At 43.4% G+C, this 20,947-nt stretch overlaps 1 protein-coding gene across 2 annotated transcripts in view; it reads left to right on the top strand.

Moving 5' to 3' along the window:
- SFMBT2 (Scm like with four mbt domains 2) overlaps positions 1–20,947 on the top strand; it is a 957,919-nt gene that overhangs the window by 285,927 nt on the left and 651,045 nt on the right. For both annotated transcript variants that reach the window (XM_069629673.1, XM_069629672.1), the window contains exon 4: positions 9,843–10,083. In XM_069629673.1, the coding sequence (XP_069485774.1) occupies positions 9,843–10,083 (241 nt within the window). The remainder of the gene's footprint in view (positions 1–9,842; positions 10,084–20,947) is intronic.

The following is a 20,947-nucleotide window of genomic DNA, read 5'->3' as shown; positions in this document are numbered from 1 at the left end:
GCAGGCAACAATGGCAACGTCCGATGCAGGTTAAGCAAATACTGGGGATGGCAGGTATGGTATGACAGTCATGCGTAATGCAGCGATACACTGTAGTCTTCAATAAACATATAATAATGGAGCAATTGGCATATCCCGGTATGCATAAAGGCTCAAACCCTAGCAAGCAGTAGGTGCATGTGATGGTGATCAGAAGGCTAGTCTCGGACTGTATTGAGCTTAAGCAAAAGCGAATAGTAGGCTGGTCCAATTTGGCATAGGCACATATGATGGCAAGAAGTGGCATATATAAGCAGGCGTGACATATATACAGTACAGGTACAGTGTGTGGGGTATGCACTCGACAGGAAGTCATACGGTAAGTGACATTGTTCGAGCGCTGCAATGCAAGTCTCTCTGGTTAGGGTAGACGGTCGGATGCGCATTACATGATGTAGGAGACAAGTAGGAGACAAGGCATTTGAGTACAAACTTAGTAGGAGCACTGCGCGCGGATGGCGTGCAGTGCAAAGGAGGATCGTGATGCAGCTGCCGCTCGAGTCGTGGTGCTGTGAAAGCGTTAGTGCTTAGGGCGCAGTTTGTAGAAATAAGCTGTTAGGTGTGTGCTTACCAGGATGAGGTGCCAGGGCGTGAAGAGGGACACAGGCAGCATTACTGGCCGTGGCTCAGTTGGCTCCAGACAGGCTCACAACAGGGTGTTAGCCTTGGAGGTGTGCCTTTGTTGGTGGGCCGGCGTTCGCCTGCTGGCGAAGGGTTGGCTGGTTAAAAATGAAATCAGCCAATCACGTCGAGTTGCTCGTAGGAGGAGGAAGTTAGGTGGAAAGAATGAAAGTAAAATGGCAAGCGGCCATTTTTGAAGGTCCTGGTCCTCGTGGCTGGCAATGGAGTCAGCACGAGATTAAAGATAGCAGGGGCACAAACCAGAAGGGTTTCGTCCCGGATGGATAGTTGCAGGCATCAGGTGCAAATGTGGCGAATTGTAAGCCGGTTTGGTGGAACATCCGTCACGCATGTGGTGGAGGCTGTAAGATTCGCGAGGTACAGCTTGATAAGTCCCAGTGCCTACCTTATGCTGGATGGCACTAGGAGGCTTCTCTAAAGCGGCAGGCACTGCTCCTGTAGTGTGGGGGCTCCTGCTCCCCAGGAAAGACGGGCACTGTGTGACTGTATGATTGTTTTTATATATATTGATGCTCAACGAATAAAGTTTGTGAAAAAGAATTCCACTAAATGTGGGGAGAGTGGAAGTTGACACCAGATATAAATATAGGACTTTCTTTTGTATATAGAAATTATATGCTCACAGAGTAAGAAGTCTGTTGATCCCCCCGCTGTGACTTGGAACCGTTTTGAGAATAGCTCTTCATATAGGGGCTTCTGATTTTTGGAAGATGAAAACAATGCAACAACCCACAATTATAATGAGACATTTGACATTAGATTGCATTCTTTGATATGCCTTGATCATCCAGCTTCAGTTGAAAGAAGCATAGCTGTAACTTTTTAATCTTCTTCGCAACTACATCGTAGAGACATCGTTGCTACTTTTTATTTGAATGCCTCTCTTTTCCTGTAAATCTTTCAGCTCCGGTTTCTTTATACTTTCATCTGTTTTATGTTACTCCACATATGTCAAAGTATATTCTTAAGTACATTTATGTTTTTATTACCTCAAAATGGGTCTCATGCTAAAATAATGATTTTTGTAGGTGATTTTAATTTACATTGGAACAATAATTCTGTGTCTTTGAAACATTGTGTTTCAAAATGTGTGGAATATTTGAACCTCAACCAGTTACTTCCATCATCCTTCCATTCTCAAAGGATAATGATAATTAGGTGTTATTTATATAGTCATATGCCTTTAGCATAGAACATATGTACATACAATTGTATTGCATTGTATTTTATTTATATAGCGCACCAAGCCCTTAGGCATCTGGGCGCATTTCTTACAATGGTGAAGCAAAAGTAATTAAATGTCCATACAGTGGGTATATTACAAGGATAACAATTAATAGTAATACAGACGGTAATTTACAAAGGATTACCTTTAATCACAGCAGAGTGGATACAAGGTACGAAAGTGGTACAATTGACAGGTAAGCGGGAAAAAAATAAAGAGGTATGATATTCATTATAGGAGAATTTACAGTCTGAGCCAGGTAACTACCTGACTTCTAAAAATATTGAATGAAGGTTCGGCTCTGAGAGCTGCTGGTAGAGAGTTCCACATTTTGGTTGTGTGGTCTGGGAAGCTACTGCCGCCTGTCTTTTGGAGTTTAAACCTAGGAATGGTCAGGCAGTAGGAATTTGCGGATCTGGTAGGCCGGTCCGAAGATTTCCATATGAATTTGTAATTACTTTGGTGCTAAGTTGTGTAAGCTTTTGAAAGTAAGCGAAAGGGTTTTGAGACTCATTCTTTGGGGGACAGACAGCCAGTGCACGCAGTGCCTTAGGTCTGTGATGCGGTGAGATCTAGGGTGGTTAGTTGCTGATCTGAGTGCATTATTTTGGAAGATCTGAAGCTTTTTCAGGCTGTGTTTGTTGGTTCCGAGGTAGAGAGCATTGCAGTGTCAATCTTGGATAAGACTAGGGCTCTGACGAGAGCAATGTAGTTACCTGTGGTCAGAAAAGGTCTGCAGGTGTTGATAAGCTTGCATGTGTATGCAGTAGTGGAGGGCATAGTGTTGATTTGTCTTGTCAAAGAGATGGAGGAATTGATGTCGATACCTAAGGTTTTTACATCTTTTGGGCCGTAATAATGTTACAATCAATATTGAAGGCATTGAATTGTTTGTTGAGTCTGTTAAGTCTGGCTTGAGTTCCTACAAGGAGCAGCTCAGTCTTGTCGTCATTGAGACATAGTCCGTGTTTGGCCATCCACGCATGGATGATTTGGAAGATCAAGTGGCACAGTGAGTAGAGCGCTCGCTTTGACATCCGTGCAGAGGATAGTACAGGTTTGAATCCCGGCGGGGCCAAACTCAGCCTTTCATCCTTCCGAGGTCGATAAATGAGCACCACACACCGTGGGTAATAATAAGCAGCGCTCAGATACCTGAGGGTTTGTAGCGCTATATAAATGCCAAATTATTATTCTTATTTATTATTATTATTATTATTATTATTATTATTATTATTATTATGATTATTATTATTATTATTATTTGGTAGATGTCATTTAGTTGCTTGGAGTCTTAAGTTGTAGTCACCAGAGATGAAAATAAGGATTTGGGTGTCGTCCGCGTAGTTTGTATAGGAGACACCCAATTGGTCTAAGTCGTTGAAGAGAGGCTTTGTGAAAATGTTGTATAGGGTGGGTGAGGTGCATGTTCCTTGGGGTACTCTGCAGGTGACGGGGACTGGAGAAGCAGAGGCGGAACGAGAAAAAATTCTGGTGGTTCTATTGTTTAAGAAGGACTGGATCCAGGAGGTGGCTTCGTCAGAAAAATGTGCTGCAGATGAGAGGTGTTTGCAAAGGACTTTGTAATCCACCAAATCAAAGGCTGCTGATAGAGCTAGTAGCAAAAGGAGTTCCGAATTGCCCTTAGCTTTTATGAACTCCATTTGAGTTACTAGGTCTAACAGGGCTGTCTCCGTACAATGTCTAGGTCGGAAACCTGATTGGCGGAGTCCTAGTAGATTTCAGCTTTCCAGGTAATGCTGGATCTGTAGATTGGCAGCCCTGTCCAGAATCTTAAGGAGAAAGGGCACAGTTGTGATAGGTCTGTAATTCGTTGGTGTGTCGGGGACCCTGGCTTCCTGCAAATTCGTCGGTACTGTGTTGGTTGCAAAGGAAGCATTGATTAGGGTTGTGATAAAGGGTGCAAGCTCTTTAGTTGACTCTTTAATAATTGACGCTGGGCAGACATCGCCTAGGCACCTAGATGCTTTTAGACTCAGGATAATATTCTCTACATCCATTGTTGCGAGAGGTTTGAATTTGAACAGGTCATGTTCACCAGAAGGGGGTGTTTGGGTTATCAGAGGGGCAGCATTGGTAGTCCGGCTCACTCTCTTTTTCATTGTAATGAATATTTTAGGTCTACTTTTTGCAACTGAATTTACTCTTTTTTTATGACCCAGACAACCCCTGGGTTTGGAGCGATCACTTTGCAGTTCCTTTTTCTTTACTGGTCTCTGAAGTTCCTTCTCATTCTCATGGTACCCCTCAATCATTGTTAGCTTGCACTTTTAAAAAGGTCTCTCTGACTTCGTTTACTGAACTTCTTAGTTCTGTTTCTTCTAGTATGCCCACCTTCACTGGTGTAAATACCCCCTCAGAACCTTTTCACTCAAGTGCCTTTTGTTCTATTAAAATAGAATCTCATCCTTCAGCTCCCTAGTGCTCCTCTCAAATGAAAGCAAGACAACAATCAATGTGTTACCTGTCGAAAACATGCCATAAAAAAACTGCCAATTATCTTCCTATGGAGTTCAACAACCTTTGTTTTTCCTTTAGAATCATATTATATCTGAATCTGACTCTTTACCAATTTATCAGTTATGGCACCTAATTCCTATGTCAATGTTCCCCTTCCAGGTTACTTGATAAAAAATCTATTTCAGACTTTCTTTGTTCTCTTTGGTTGCCTAGGATTAATGTTTCTTTCACTCAAAGCTTATTTTCAGATTCATTAAAAGACTGAGTGTATGCTTCATTGAAAAACCCTAGTCTTGACCCTGCAGATTATGCCAATTATCATCCCATCACAAATCTCCCATTATTAGGGAAAGTACTTGAGAAGTGTGCAGCACTTCGCCTTCCCAGCACTCCACCACACGCCTATTTTTGAGGCTGTCTCCATGCAAATTCCGGCCTTGTTGTAGCACAAAGATAGCTACCCATCAATGATGTCTGTCTTCTGGTTCTCTTTGATTTCTTAGTAGTTTTCGATATGGTGAACCATGAGACCTTGTTAAACATCTATACACTGGTATGGGTGTGAGAGTTTCAGTTGTGGCTTTTATTTCCTCCTTTCTGTCTCATTGCACATGATTTGCACAGGAGGGCCCCTCCACCTTTGACCTCTTGCTGCTTCGATGTAGAGTGCCTTAGGGCTCTACATTACCACCTTTGTTATTGAAATCTATATGGAACCACTGAGAGTTCTGCTCACCAGTTTGTACATTTTCGTACACCAGTACACCTATGACACTCAATTATAACTAAAAGTGGCATCTTCAGGTGACATCCTCCATTTTATGAAGTACCCGCCTATCATTGAGGATTGGATGTCCTCGCCTTCCCTGAAATTAAAGCCTTCCAAACCGAATTACTCTTGATTTCTTCTTCTTCTTCTTCCTCTTCTACACTTGTTCAGGATTGGATCATTCCAATCGCTTCTTTAGGTATCACCCCTTCCTCAGTGATCTCTGTTAAATCGTTGGGCTTCTCTCTAGATTCTCATCTAAATATCAAAATACAAAAGTCCCGCACTGCAGAATCTTATATTTTTCAGCCGTCTTTGCTTTGCAAAGTTGAACCATGTTTTGTTCTCCTTCTGACTTCTGTACTGCCATTCTGGTCCTTTCTCACCTGGCCTGTGGCAATGCTGTTCTCAAGGGGTTGCCCGCCTCCTCCTTGGCTCCCCTGAGGGCAGTATCACACTCTGACAATCAGATTATTTCTGTTGCATTTTAATTTTATTTCATTGGCTCTCCCTTCACTATTGTGCACTCTTCAAGATCTGTTGCAGCACTTACAAGGTCGTGGTGATGTGACAGCCCGCTTACCTAGCTTGCAAGCTGTGCATTTCTAGAGGCCAAAGAAAGTCTAGATATATTATGACTTGAATTACGACTTTTTAAACAAGCTTGGCGTTGTTAAGCGGCTTCACTTCAACACTACAGCTAAGTCAATGCCTAGTCTGGGATGCTGAGGGAAACCCTTATTGATATATTTTTAGGTCCAGTTCATGTACTCTGGATGACAACCCTTATATAACACCCCTCTCTTAGAATCCCCCTGACCCCACTGAGCCAAGAAGTAGGTTTGTTTTGCAAATTAAAAGGTTTATTTGAAAAATTAAACAATATGTATATATCACACTTTTATAATAAATTAATATCTGATAGTACACTGAGACATATGATGTGGATCCACAATGGGTAATGTTACAGTGGTACACTTGGTTACTTAGGAGTAGTATAGAGGATGAGGTAGCTGAAAATGCTTTATGGTTTCAAGGAAATACAAGGTGGAATAAAATGCAGTACAGAAAATAACTTGATATGGCTTCAACAAAAGACAATGTAATCACTTTTCCCCTGGTGGCAATTCACCCCCTCCCCCCTATATGCAATGCAAGGAGATGGAAGTAACACACACAGTCTTCGGGAATACAATCAAATACAATACGGAATTCAGTTCCCCCCCAGCAAGCTTAGAGGAAACAGGCAGAAGTTTGAAACACAGGCCCAAAATTCTTTTAAATGTGATGGCAATGGATGGGAAAATGTGCTAACTGATTTTAATTCCCTCTAGAGATTCAGGGTGAGTGAGAGATGCTTGTTGGTATTAGTTCAGGCTCACTTTAGCAATGCTCTATGAGTTATTACCAGGTTGCAAACGGATTTTAACAAAGGAAAGAATGGAGCTGCTATTTTGACAAGTGGAGAAATTGAGCCAAATCGCAAATCGCGGTAAATTTCACGAGTGCGTAAATCGCGATTGCGGAAAAAGTATAGGGAGTAGGAAGTCGGTTCTAGGTTCGTTGGAAAGCCTAGAATCACATGAAAGTTAAACTACGTTCCTAGCCCAAACGGTTCAAGAGATACGGACGATTTAATAAAGGTAGATTTTCGGATTTAAAGTAAAACTCAAAATGACAGGTGACAGTTTGCAGCTTTAGAATGACAGATGACAGCTCGCAGCTTTCGAATGACAGATGACAGGATTACTAGGAGGCTGTTCTAATTAGGTTAAAATAGTTTGGATTAGATTATTTTAACTAAGAGATTGGTTCTGCACAGTTCTGCTAGGTACTCACAATATAAATTTGAAATAGGCCTCATCACGGATCTGGTCAACACGTCCAGCGGCGGTTCTCTCTGCTCGGCGGGTCAATCAGGCACCGGTTCTGCTCACAGCGATCCGGATCTCTGGTTCTGCTCACAGCGGTCTGGGTCTGGTCTGCGGTTCCGGCAAAAGTTCTTGGCACAGAATTCAAACAGCTCGCCCGGTTGTGGAATAGTTTGCAGATGATTTTAAGGATGCTGAGGCCTGCTGAGAAGAGTTCTCAGTTTGTGGGTTTAGGCCCTTGCTTTAAGTTCTGAAGTAAAGTTCTGGTCTTTGGAGATTGATGGATGTGAAGTCTGGAGTCTCCCGGCAGAGCGTCCCGCAGAAAATGGAATTGAATCTCTCTACCTGTCCCAGCAGTCTCTTTTTATGTGTTTTGTAAATGGGTGTGTGCCTGGGCCTAGCTAAGCCTGCCCCTCTCTACTAGTCATTGGCTAATTCTCCCCTCTCCCATGATTGGGGGAAGGAAATGGATTGTCATCATGATGAGGTCTGTTTATGGGTCAGAGGATCCTCCCCTGGTCAATTTGCCCACAAATCTATATTTGATTCAAATACATATTTCCCAGATACAAAGTTTGTTGAAATTACATGTACACGTTATATATTCCTTATGGTCCATGCTTGTCCGCCTTTGATCTTCCTGGGGGCTTGCATTCAAAAATGACAACATTTTGCGCTTTTTGACTGGTTTACCAATATCGGACATTTACCAAAAATTACACACATGTGCGCAAGGAGTATGGACATTAATTGATGAAGTGTCAGATTTTTAACATGCAGACATTTGGAGTAAGACCCTATTTTCCGCTAGCAACCCCCCAGCATACACCACAGGGTCCTAACACCTCTTAAAACGTGCACAGAAAAACCACAAGAATAATGATATTACTTATATAATTCTGACAAGTCCGCACTATGAGTTATCCATCTTTATTAAAATTATGCTCTGGCCCAGATGGGTGTGGTTTAGGTTCCAAAGCACATGGGGGAAGCTTCTGTCTGCCCCCGCCTCCAGCTCAGGTGGCTCCCAGAGGCACTTCTCCTCCCACTTCTCCCAAGAGGAAGCCACTTTACGGCCCCCCAATATAACATTTGCCTGAGTTCAGGACAAGGCTTTGTGCAACCTACTGCGGTGCCCCTCCCCTAATCTAATCAGAGAGGTGTCAACTCCTTTTGGTGGGGAAGCAGGATGCAGCTAGGCCTGGGAAGAGTGGCTGAGCAGGTTTCTCCTGTCGGGGGTAGTTGTCAGGCAGAATTCAGCTAAATGTCACTTTAGTTCCCAGTTTAAATCAAACTTACAATTTTTACCTATACATTAAATAATTACTTCCTTCAAGTCATTTCAGAATATAGTTTTACGTTGTATCCACCTCTTAGCAAGTCTTTCCTTGGTCTGGTTTGGGTTCCTCTGTTCAGTTTTACACAAAAGTCTGGTGGTTTTAAAACGCTGGCTTTCTGATAGTGGTGAGTACCGGTATTGCAACCATTTTTGGGATTAAGAAAATGAATTCCCCACAGTTCTGAGTTGCTTTTTGGCAATCAGCATTGCCATTCCCAATGGTTTCAGGCTACTGTGTGTGTAGCCCAATGGTGGTTTTAGGCAGTGCCCTCCTGTGCTCACAACATAGGCAAACATGGGTGGCAGCCTATTCTTCATGTTTTCCCTGTGCACTCTCTGGGGAGTTCTGGCCATCATGATGTTTTCCATGCCAGTACTGCCCAGTTTTTTGGTAGGGCTTGGATGCATGGGTAAAAACATCCCACAGCGTGCTGCTGGCCCTCTTGCCTGGAATAGTTTATGATAGCAAATATGTATTATACCCTTGTTAGAGTTTAGAAAAGCTTGTAAAATACATGTATTTAAAATTGCTTTTGTTTTTAATGATTTTAACTTGTTTTACTTATACTGTGCATACTTTGTATCAATTAGTGTTATGTTTTTAGCACTGTAATCTTTCTTGTAAACTGCATCCCATTATATATGTATCACCATTTTAGTGGTTTTCTTGTACAGTGCCATACTGAACTCAGGCCAGAGATTTGTGTTTTAAAAACTGAAAAAATAAATACATTTAGTTATTTTCAGGTATCCCATATTTACGACATCATCATAATTAAACTTCTATTCAAACTAAAAGATACGTGAGCCAAATACCTATCTCCATTCATGCTGAACTTCATGTTTTCTTGTGCCAACTTTGACTGCCATTAGTGAAATATCCATGGAGTAATGTGCTGGGATGACCACATATGTAACTGTTCCTAGCATACACATGTCCCAACTTTTGCTGTTTTTCAGTGCATTTGAGAGTGCCAGGTCATATTTTTGAGACACTGTGTAAAGGACAGAGAATGTGAATGAGGAATGCATTCTTTAGTTTGTAAATGAAGGAAGATTGAACATTGCCTTTCTTTGCATTACTAGACATCCCCTACCTCTAACAGAGATCATCAATGCTACCAGTTCATCTATGAAACTTCACCAAACTTGCACATATACAAATGTTCTATCAAGTTCTCAACTGCTGTCTAGTTTACATTCTAATGACTAGTAACCATACTTCATTAAAACACAACTACTTTTTAAACGTCAATTTTATCTAATGTTTTGACATATGTATTTTTTAACAAATTCAAATTCTTTCTTCTATTATGTATACTGTATTACATTTACATTTTTAATGCTTGTGGTGTCATATTCAAAACCATTTTTCACACATAATTTGTACACAATAAACAGTACTTCCTAAGGGGTTCTATAATCACATATGATATATGCCACAACTCTGAAGCTTATGATTTCTGCATCTTCCAGGTGGAAATCAGTCTTCAGAGCAGTTTCCAACCAGGGATGAAGTTGGAAGTGGCCAACAAGAGCCATCCAGACACCTACTGGGTAGCCACAATCATTACCACCTGTGGGCAACTCTTACTCCTCCGTTACTTTGGCTATGGAGATGATCGTAAGGCGGACTTCTGGTGTGATGTCATGACGGCAGAGCTTCACCCTGTGGGCTGGTGCACGCAGAACAACAAGGTGCTAATGCCACCAGATGGTGAGTGCTAGACATGCCTTTATTATTATATGATGCTCTGCAAAGATTCAGTTTGAATTACAATTATTCACAGTGTTTCAAATCATATTTACGTGCAATTTACACCTTTGTGTCACAGTGTCAATTGCTTTGCTAAAATGCAGACCTACCTAATGTGTTGCTCCTTGTTGGTCACAATCCATAATTTCAAGGAACCCCACAGTAGAGAAATATTGCTTCTGAGGATTTTTCAAATCCCCATTGATTATTGAAATTCCTCTCTGCTTCCGCTTTCCAGTGGGAGTGCAATTGTTACACCTCAATACTGTAGATTAGTTGGCATTAATCCAGCTTTAATGCACTCACGAGGAGCAGATATTATTGTGCTCATTCACAAAGACAGAGCTACCACAATTTAAAGTAAGATATTACCTCACAGTAATAATGTCCTATATACCTTTTATTTTAAGATGCTAAAGGCAGGTTTGTGGTATGGCAAATGGCAACCTTATTTTCATTGTATAAGGTGTTCAGTCACAATGATGAACCGTGTGTACGTTAACTGTATCTTATGGTCCACTCATTCTACACCCGCGCATCTGTTTGTCTCTATGTCACATGTAAGAGGAGAATCTATAATGGGTAGCTTTTTTTGCATTAAGCCTTTCCAATAATGGATGTGTTTTTGATGAAATGACACATAATTTTCAATTCAAGAGCTTGATGAGTATGGTAGTGCACGTTGATATTATTACTATTGGTGTTATTAATAATAACTTGTGTTTATTTATTTTTTACTAGTGATACTAGTATTGTTTTCTTTAGTAAGGCCTAGCACAAGTTCCGATCTGTACATCTGAAAGAGAGAGTGTGCTATTAATCATCGTTCATCATGACCAAAAATCCATCCACAAATAGGACAATTCCAACATAGTATTTAAACCATGAAGAATAATCCCAAAACATTATTACTGCATCTCTTTTAGACATAGAAAGCTGCTTCAATGATAAGATTTTTATGGATGACAAAGTTTGCTAATGATTGCGAAGCGTAAGCTTTAAACCCCCATCCTAAAGGATAATTTAATTCTGAAGGTAGAATGATGAAATGAGCCTTGGTAAATGCCTGGAATTTCTCCCAGGCTAGTAAACTGCGCTTGCTTGCTACAGAAAAATAATTTCAACAGTACCATCGCAGGCCAAACTAGAGCTCCACATGATCAAGTCTGGATAGTATTAGAAAACACATATTCCAGGGTTAATTGTAAGCTTTAAAAGGTGATGGCGAAACTAATTAAGGTCCCTTTTGAACCAGATGTCCTTTTAGTTACCAACATGTATGGACCATTTTAGGACATTATCTAACACGTACAGTAGCTTAGAAATACATGTACAATGAAGATGCATTTAACCACAGTGACATGTTTTACCCTTGCCACCTGCTGGCTGTACTTTTACTAATTGTTTATTTATTCTAAGCCATTTTTTGTGTCTTCCCAGGGCCGGCTGGTTCCAGCCGGACCCTGGGGGAACGGTCCTTCTGCCTTCCGGTGAGGGGAGGGGAGCCTGACGGAGGGGGCCAGAGGGGCAAGTATGCCTTGCCTACAAATACTTTTTCGTGTGGCTTTGCCATTCCCATGTTTACATAGTTCATTTTAAAACCGGTGAGTGCTCCTCACTTCGGTTTCCATTCTTGCAAAAATGGCCTGCCCTGGTATCTAACTTCTAGTGCAGTCGCTCCCATATTATTTCAATGGAGTGAACCAGGCCACTACAATCAGTTGTTGAGGAGTCTCCCCTAGAGGTGTCAGTGCCCGTCTAATCCCATCCTGGCTCATGCAACCAGCGGGTATAGTTTGCGCCAGGACTGCAACCTGCCTCCTTCTCTAGGACGGCCCTTGTAACTCTGCCAAGCTTTGGGCGTGGCCCCCCGCAACCCCAATGCCCCAACTAACAGATTCCTACTTTCATTACATCATACTCGCCATCCCCCTTCACGAGCATCCTTCTTTGGTCAGCACTTCGTACAGACCCAAGTTAAAAAGATCTGTACCCTCGTCAGACAGGTGAACCCCATCCTTTGAAAAATGCTCTGGGTCCTTCTCGCACAACAACCAGTGTTTGAAAAACTCAGCCCTTCCTGCTTCATAAACCTCTCCATGTTTTTATTTAGGTAACTCCTAGACTTTTTTTTGGCCCTATTTGACCCTACTCCTCGCCACACACGTCTCGGTAGTACCTTAGACCGCACAATCTCAGATTTCCGGAGCATGCGCCCTAATATTGTAATGCCCTCCTGCATGTCTTCGAATAACTGACCTCTGCCCAGATCCGTGAGGTCATTCCCTCCAAGGTGGACAATGAGCATCTTAGTTGCTCCAAGCCATTCCAGCTGCCTGCGAACACAAGGAACCAATGGATGCCATTGCATGCCCGGTGTGCCCAGCCAGACCAGCTCGATGTTCTGATATCCTAAATGGACCCCTCTTTTTGGCCACACCTGTGCTTGCTTCTCAGCTAGCATGATCAAGGAGTGCCCAATGACCCACACTGTGTGACCTGCTGGTTTTAAAACAAACAAAACCATACAATATGGCTCAATTTTATTCTTCAACCTCCACCCATGTACCCTTCTATGCACCTGCACAATATTTCTCACAACCTTCCTTTCCACCTCCCAATCCCCACCCAAAAATGGGCTGGAAATCCCATTGCTACCCCTGCTCCCAGCTTACCCAGTGGCAAAATAGGGTCCTGACTTTTCGGTCTGACAAATAATCTGTAACGCTCAGATTCCCATCTTTCCACTTTCTTTATGGCTGCTCCTGGCATTCGCTCCTGGAATACTGTGGTGGCTGCCCCCATTCTGAACTCATTTGAGGACCACCCACTCCTGTGACATCCTACTTTAATTAATACTGCTGCCAACACTCTGCGAAACTGAAACAGCATTAATGGGGAACCATCCGCGTGTACTAGAAGGTATTCCTCCCCCCAATGGAATAGCCGACAGATAACGTGAAAGCAAACAGGTGGGGCAACTCTCTTGGTCCGCTGTCTGATATCACTCTATCCAGATCCCTTCCCCTTCCTGGTCTGTTAATGACTTCCTTAATCTTATCCTTACGCCCATCTTTGTTAAAGTCACATACCCCATTCTCAGTGCCCTTCCTGACCTATCATTCTTACCTGTTGCAACCAGTTTGCTCACTCGTAGTGCCCCAAAGAATGCCACTGCAAAGGTGGCCCTGAAAGGTGTCACTTCAATACTGTTTGAACAAACCTCCTGTAATGCCCCCAGTAGTTTTACCAGCACCTCAAAAAAATGGGCTTGCAACCATCCTTCCGAGGTCTTTTCCAACTTTCCCCAACCTTTCAGTGGGGGCACGCATCGAGAAGCCCTTGGTGTGGTCGCCTGCTCCGCTTAGTTTAGTATAGAAGGCCATTGCCACCAAGTACCCTATCACCCAGCTCCTTGTTCTCCCTTCCTTGTGAGCCCAAACGAGAAACTTCTCTGCTTGTTCGTCCCGCAACATCTCAGTGCATCCAAAGACCCATGACAAACTCACAAACTTACTGTCGACCCTCTGGTATCTGGACCGCACTCCTGGTGTGAGCAAGTGCTCCCCAAGTTCCCAGAGCGTTGAGCAGCTGCCATCATTCCACTCTGAACTTCATCCCCTGTCTTTGTGCCAGTGAATTGGCCTTTTTGGAGCCTTTCCCACTGAAAATGTGAGAGAGCGTCAGCTGCGATATTAACAGTACCTGGTACATATCGTGCCCTAAACTCAATGTTCTGGTACAGACAAAACCTCCACCAAGTTTCTTAACTATCCCAGGACCACAGGGCAAGAGACAGATTGCAAATTAATGGCATGAACCACAGACATGTTGATGGCTCAAAGAGGACCCTCCTGTTGCACAAATCACCCGGCCCCAGCAGGAGGGCTATTACAATTGAGAATAGTACTAGTGCCATGATCTTACCCAATCTCCCCTTTTTACGCCACTGTGTAGGCCTCTTCTGCGTGCACCACTGTGAGCACAAGATAACGCTCAAATGTTCCTTTCCTGCAGCGTCAGAGTACAACTGCTACTCTTTCCTGGTCACCCACAAGGCCTGCCACAATCTAATCCCATTGAACCCCTGTAGAATGCTGCACCACATGCGCGGATCGTCCTTGAGAGGTGCACTCAACCGGACGTGGTGATGCTTGTGGGCCACATCTGCTGTGGTTCTTGCTAACCTCCTGGCAAACACCCTACCTGCTGGCACTACTCTGGCTGCGAAGTTGAGCTTCCAGAGTAGTTCCTGAACATTTTCCAGCGATGTCCTGTCCTTCGCCAAGTTGTCAATTTCAGCCATCAGGCCCTCAACCTTTTCATTGGGTAACCTACATGCTTCCTTCACTGTGTCAATTTCTATGCCTAGAAATGTCAGCACATGTACCGGGGGCTGAGTTTTTGTCATGGGCCAGTGGAATGCTCAACTCTCCCATCAGTTTCTGTAAGGATGCTAGTGGAGCACCATAGTCTTCTGACCCTTCTTTTCCTACAAATATGACACCATTGAGGTAGTGCATGATGGCCCCCTTGTACATCCTCCTGCGTGCTGCCCATTCCAGGAATGAGCTGAATTGCTCAAAGAAGGTTCATGATACTGTACACCCTATTGGCAGACACCTGTTGCAATAGATCTGACGCTCCTACTTCAATCCCAATAGGTGGAAGCTCTCGGGGTGACCCAGCAGTAGTATAAATGCTGACTGAATGTCCACCTTTGCCAGAAGTGCCCTTTACTGCCGCCATCACAAGATCCATAGCCTGGTCAAAGGAGGCATAAATCACTGAGCAGTAGGTGGGATGTAACCAATCTTTGACCAACTCTCCCTTCGGGTAAGACAAATGGTGGATGAACCTGCATTTTCCCAGTTCCTTTTTGTGGACCACCCTATGAAATTGGGGAGTGGTGGTGTAACGAATGGGCACATAAATCTGCCCAGTAATCTCTCTTTCTTTATTTTGTCATCCACAATGTCAGGTAGTTGTCAGCCAATGGCAAGTTCAGAGGCAATCTTACTGTAAGCGGGGCCTTCATAAGGAATTCGGTATCCATCCCTAAATCCCTCATAAAACATGTACTGTTCTTTGTCCCCGGGGTAATCATTTAACAATCTGTGCAATTCCATCCTGCTCATCAGTGAGGGGACCTTTACCTGGCCCCCCTATCGTGCCCCTCTGTTCTGCCCCCTTCCTCTCTCTGCTCCCAGGGCCCTGTGGCACGCTGTGACTGGGTGTGACCCTTTACATTTCTCGCATATGTGTGCAAACATGCAGTCCTGTCTTAAGTGGCAGTAACCCCCATGAAATCGCCTACAGTAGCCGCTCCCTCCCACCCGCCACCCATGTTCTCCCTGCCAGCACTTTGTGCCCCATTCTTGTGTGGCCATTCCTTACCCCTGGCAGCCTGCTTGCCCTGTTGAAAGGGCTGCCGACTCTCTCTTCTCCCTTCCCCAAACCTACCCTACCATGCCTGTGGGGGAGTTTTACCCTCCTGCCTGCTCGGCTGGCTGGACCTCTCTCTTGCCCCCATGTAAGATACCCAACCCTTCATGTCCTTTTGATCCCACGTCATATCGGGTACTTGCGCCATCTTGGACCTGAAGTCCCTGTCATAGTCAATCCAGTCTGTTGATCCAATGAGCGTTTGTTCCTCCACAATTGTATCCCTGTATTTCCACAATGCCGGACCCTGTTCAGGGAACTTCTCCATTATTACTGCCAGCAACAATCAAAAAGCCTTGGTCCAGTTACTTATTGTCTCCACCGCTCTATACCTCTTCTGTATTTTTTTATCCTCCTACTTTGTTACTATAATAACTGGACACGCTGTCTCCAAAGACAATAGGGAAAACAGATACTCCTGCGTCCAAATGCCCTCTTTTACCTTCCTCGGGATGTGCCACGCTAATGACAACCTCCCTGACACTAATAGGGCAATTGTCGCCATCAGACTCCCTCCCTCTGAGCCCCACCAAGGATGTTTGTCCAGGCCCTAACTTAACTAGGTCCATCTCACACTTGCTGTTTAAATACTTCCAGTTGAAATATTGTCCTCTTTCAGCTGCTACATAGGGCATGGGGCTGTGCTAGATAGTGATAGTACCCTCATATTAACACATATTTTGATTTTGACTAAGAAAGTGTTTCAATTCAAGTTACACATGGCATAATGTAATGTGAAAATAACATATAATATTGCAAGTTTCAACAGAAAAAAATGCCAATTTACAAAGTAATAGTCCGGAATTTTCCAGCATGAACCGTTTCAGATGTATTGGTTACATTTTCCCTCCTGCACCACTCAGCTATTGGCAGGCTATTTTGCTTAAGGTTGTGAATGTTAACCTGCCTAGCATTCCCTTGGAATAATATTAGGATGCTGGGGGAATGTGGCTCTTTGAGTGCTGTCATTTTCACACCGCTTGTCAGGAAAGCGCCAGCCTTAAAATGCAAAGGGGATTATTTCATATTATTTTACGAATTTCCCCCCATGATTTTGGCTACACTGATATTCATGGCACTTGTCCAGGATATAAAATGACATGTAGATTCGTTTTTATAGTTTCCCCAAAATTCTGATTTAGAACTGAAAATTTGCGTTTTAAGGTTTTTGTGCAGGTGCTCTTGAAATTGGGCCAGAGTGTGGAATTTCGTATAGATCACTTTCAATTGTTCAAAGTTATAAAAAACCCATAATGTGAACTGAACATAGAAAGTTTGAAACTTCTGATTGGAAATATGTTTTAACAAGTCTCTTCCCCGATTACACAAAGGGAGAAACAATTATTTTAGGTGTCTCATTACGGAAACAGTGGTATGAATACTGCCAGCGTTAAATGCCAATTACCAGCATTACAGAAGGTGAAAATATGTTCTGCCAGTAAAACCTTCTCTGCCGAATTGATGCCATATGTAATTACTGCATGGTGCAATTACTGATGACAGTAACATTCTATTACTATTGGTAATCCTCTTTATGGATGTACTTACAGCCAGGTGTTGGCTATATTTACTGCCCAAAGTAAGAAGCTATTTTCTATTAGCTGTTCGTATAAAGGGGAGCATCTCTGAATAGCCACTTCCCTGTGACAAATGGGTATTTTGTGAACAATGCACACATATGTCATGATGAAGGAGTGGGTTGTTCCTTAGTGGTCGGATGCCACAACCAAAACCTGAAACACACGATTGGCTGTAAATGTACTACCAAAAGTCATTACCCCTAGCAGTATTTACACTCTGCAGTTTTTATGTACTTGTTCGAAAAGAGTATACACAGGCAGTTTTGTGTACTGCTGGCGGTAAATGCCGTTGCTACTAATGTGGCATTTCAATACAGCCAGTATCTGGCAGAGCAGTAATCTCATAGGATCAGTCATTCACTGCTGGTGGTATATTTTCATGTGACAAGGCTTTAGATGTTTAACATTTCCCATCAAGTCGTAGTTATGAAATGCATAAACTGTTTTAGGATTGATTGTATCCCAATTGCTCAGGCTAATCGTCGTTGCCTGGGAAATCGCAATAACATCTCAAATGTGCTAAGTCATAATGTCATGTTATATATTTGTAGAGTACTCCTCTTAATTTTGAAGAACTTTCCCACTACCCTAAGTTAATGTTACCTTTATAAATTATCCCATGTTTTGTTGTTTTGTTTTGTCTCTGATCTTTGCCCCATTTTGTTCACACCGTCATAAACTGGCTCATCGCCTCTGTGCTATTGTAAGTACTGGCGCCCTTCCGGAGAATGCCCCCACCATTTGTACATGTGTTATTGTAACTCATTTCTGATCGAAATTGACATACCTGTTCTTAAAAAAAATATATAAATACAAATCGAGCAAAGGCATTTGTTTCAGTATTAGATTGTGACAAATGCATGTCTCACAGTTTGTATATTTCAGTTTCTTTCACTTTCATTCTCCTCTTGTGAGCTATAGTTTTATGGGTATTGCTGGGCCCAGTTTCCTACCATGCTGCGCTAAATAGAGAAACACATGCAAAAGAGTAGATCTATTTTACTGGGACGTGTATGTGTAGTGTGCCCTGTGTGAGCGGTCATGTGGAGCAGGCTATGCTTCTCTGGAGTCAAGGAGTGTTGGGAAATCTGAGGACTTGTATTGGCTCACCTCCATATTCCCACATTTTCAGGACGTGTGGGGTGCAGGGGTGGCCTGGTCTACAGGGAACTCTGGAGATTTCCCGGCAGGCCTCTGCACCCTGGGCCTCTTCTGTGTGGTAACTGGTTTTATTTCCAAATGTTCTCATAGGAAAGGGGTTGTGCTTGCTGTAAATGTGTAATATGGGGCCCCTTTGAACATTATTTCTAGGGCCTCTTTTGGTTCACAGTCCGCCCCTGGTGGGATGCATAGCTTTCCTGTCTGCACAACTGGGCTCATCAACCTGCAACATAGTTAAATAGTTAAATCCTTTTAACTATTTCCAGGATATTTCAAATGAATATGAATGAGCAAATTGTTCAAACATTGACCGTGTATTTATGTTTTCAAAACATTCTGTAACCTTGACTAATTATTGGCATCTGATGAGCTACCCATAGAGACCATATTCTATAATGACATGCATCACCTCTTAATCGTTTTGCTAATGTGTGCAAACGTGCGCTCGTTAGCCTGTCTTCAGACCCTGTTTATAGTGTATGGGATGGATTGGTGGCGTGGCCCAGGAAAATGTGGCATTATTCCACTTTCTGGTAAAATTGGATCACAATGTATAATGTATCATTTTTACTCAACCATCCATTTAGTAAAGCCTTAGGGCTTAAATTGGGCCAGTGCTAGCCGGTGAGCAGTCTCCGAAAAGTGTTTCTGAGACGGGCGCTGTTAGGGCACTAGCTGATCCGCTAGAGGCCAAGACCCTTCTTCTCGCGCAACAGTGAATGCTTCAAGCTTTAGGGGAAAAAAAAGGCCTCGTCTTCTAGCAGCCTCACCGTTTCTTCCTTAATTGTCATGCCGCCCTCCACCAGGCATCCCTTTAACCACCAACCTCTTACCACGGGTGAGATGGTGATGGTGATTATTTCTACAAAGGTATCCCTGCTAGGGGTTGCCGCCACAATAAAGGAGCAAAAGGAGAGGCAGGAGAGACAGTTAGCCAAGCTGCATGCTGCCCGTTTGGCGGCGCCTCCTGTAATAGCCCCCCTTGATTTTGCATGCCAGTGAAAGAACTGGCCTTGCAGGTAACTTGTCTGATTAGCTATATCGATTGATGCAAGGCAATTAATACCTGGATGGGAGTTGTACAGTACTTTCAACAGAGTACGCCTGACAGTTGACTTCGCTAGGTCCCACAACCTTTTTGGGACTGTGTCACCAAGAGTGCCACTTCTTGGCCATGACAGATTGTTGTGATAATTAGCCACTAATGTCCACAAATCCTAATTGCTTCAGGAAGCAATGTGCAAATGGCTTCTCACATCCCATGATTAGCAGGGCTTACACTGAAGCACTCGGATTCACATTTGGGGTACGCATGGTGAAAGGCGCTATACAAATGATGACAATGTTTGAAATTAAATGAATGAATATAGTAAAGTGGTCAGAGTGGACTACGAGGGCAAGTGTTAAAGGCCCGCCTGGCCAGACTCTTATTGCACATGTCTGTCTTCATTTGCGCATTATTTTAGCTTAACAGGCATGCAGAGGGAGGGCGCACAGTCCCCCGAGAGTGATCTGCACCACATCAATATAGCCTTCACTCCTATTGCTCTTTGATCTAACAGGCTAGTGAGTTAAGGGACCTGTTTTAGACAGCTGTGTGCAACATGTAGTTCACAGATTCAAATGCAGGTATGGAGGACACGACCTTTCACCTTGCTGAAGTCAATAAAACGAATACCACTGAGTTGGAAAATAACTTCCAATACTGTGCCAAGGAGCAATTTCATTTGCACAGTATGATACATAGCAATAGATTCTATTGAAAGGTATGAAAGCAGCCAGCGAGTTGCTATCAGATTGTGTACAAAACAATGCCTTGACGTTCCCCTTCCTGCGGGAAATTTCTAAATCTAGAAATATTTTAACAACTGGCTGAATTTATGCATGAATTTAGGCCGTTCTGACAACAGATTCTTGGACCCTTTTCATATCCGAGAACATTGTTGATAAGGAGTGATCTTCTGGTGGTGTTCCTCAAAAGGATTAGTTTCTCCAAAGACCAAGGGCCTCATTAAAAGTTTGGCAGTAGCCTTGCCGGTAAATCTGTCATGCTGCTGCCAAACTTTCAAATTTTTCCGTCACCGGTGAATGGGCAATTACCGGGTCATTGTGGCTACGCCGGACCTTGTCATTTCCCATTTGCGGGCACCGGAATAAAATGCTCCCCATTCCCATTGATGCCTATAGGGCTCAATGGGAATGGGGAGTTCGGATGCACCGGCACCATTCATGAGCGGTGCCGATACATGCAACATGCTCTGCTCGCGGGTGCAGGTCGGACCTGGTGGGCCGGAAGGCACCCGTGAGCAAAACTCATATTTTGCCGGTCTGGTAACAGCGGTACCGACAAGGTTACCGGTACTGTTGTGAATGGACAAGCAAACTTGTAATGAGGCCTCAAGTCCTCCTCTAAATCATCTACCTCAATGTTGGCCAGGATGGGAGCATGTACGGCTCCAGTAGCCGAGCCTGAGATTTGCATAAAAATGACAGCCTTGTAACAGATGTAGTTTTGAGTCATGTCTGCAAAGGGGAGAGGGCCTCTTCCCCTTTCAAACACAAAAAATCCTGGTGGTCTAGTGGGTGCCCCCGGTTCCCCAACCCCCACCCAAAACATGTTCTAATATTTTTTTTGTTTT

This window comes from Ambystoma mexicanum, chromosome 12 (genome assembly GCF_040938575.1).
Source record: "Ambystoma mexicanum isolate Mex_15411 chromosome 12, UKY_AmexF1_1, whole genome shotgun sequence".
NCBI classification, from domain to species: Eukaryota; Metazoa; Chordata; class Amphibia; order Caudata; family Ambystomatidae; genus Ambystoma; species Ambystoma mexicanum.
The sequence above is the reverse complement of the archived record's forward strand: the minus strand, read 5'-3'. Positions and strand labels throughout refer to the sequence as shown.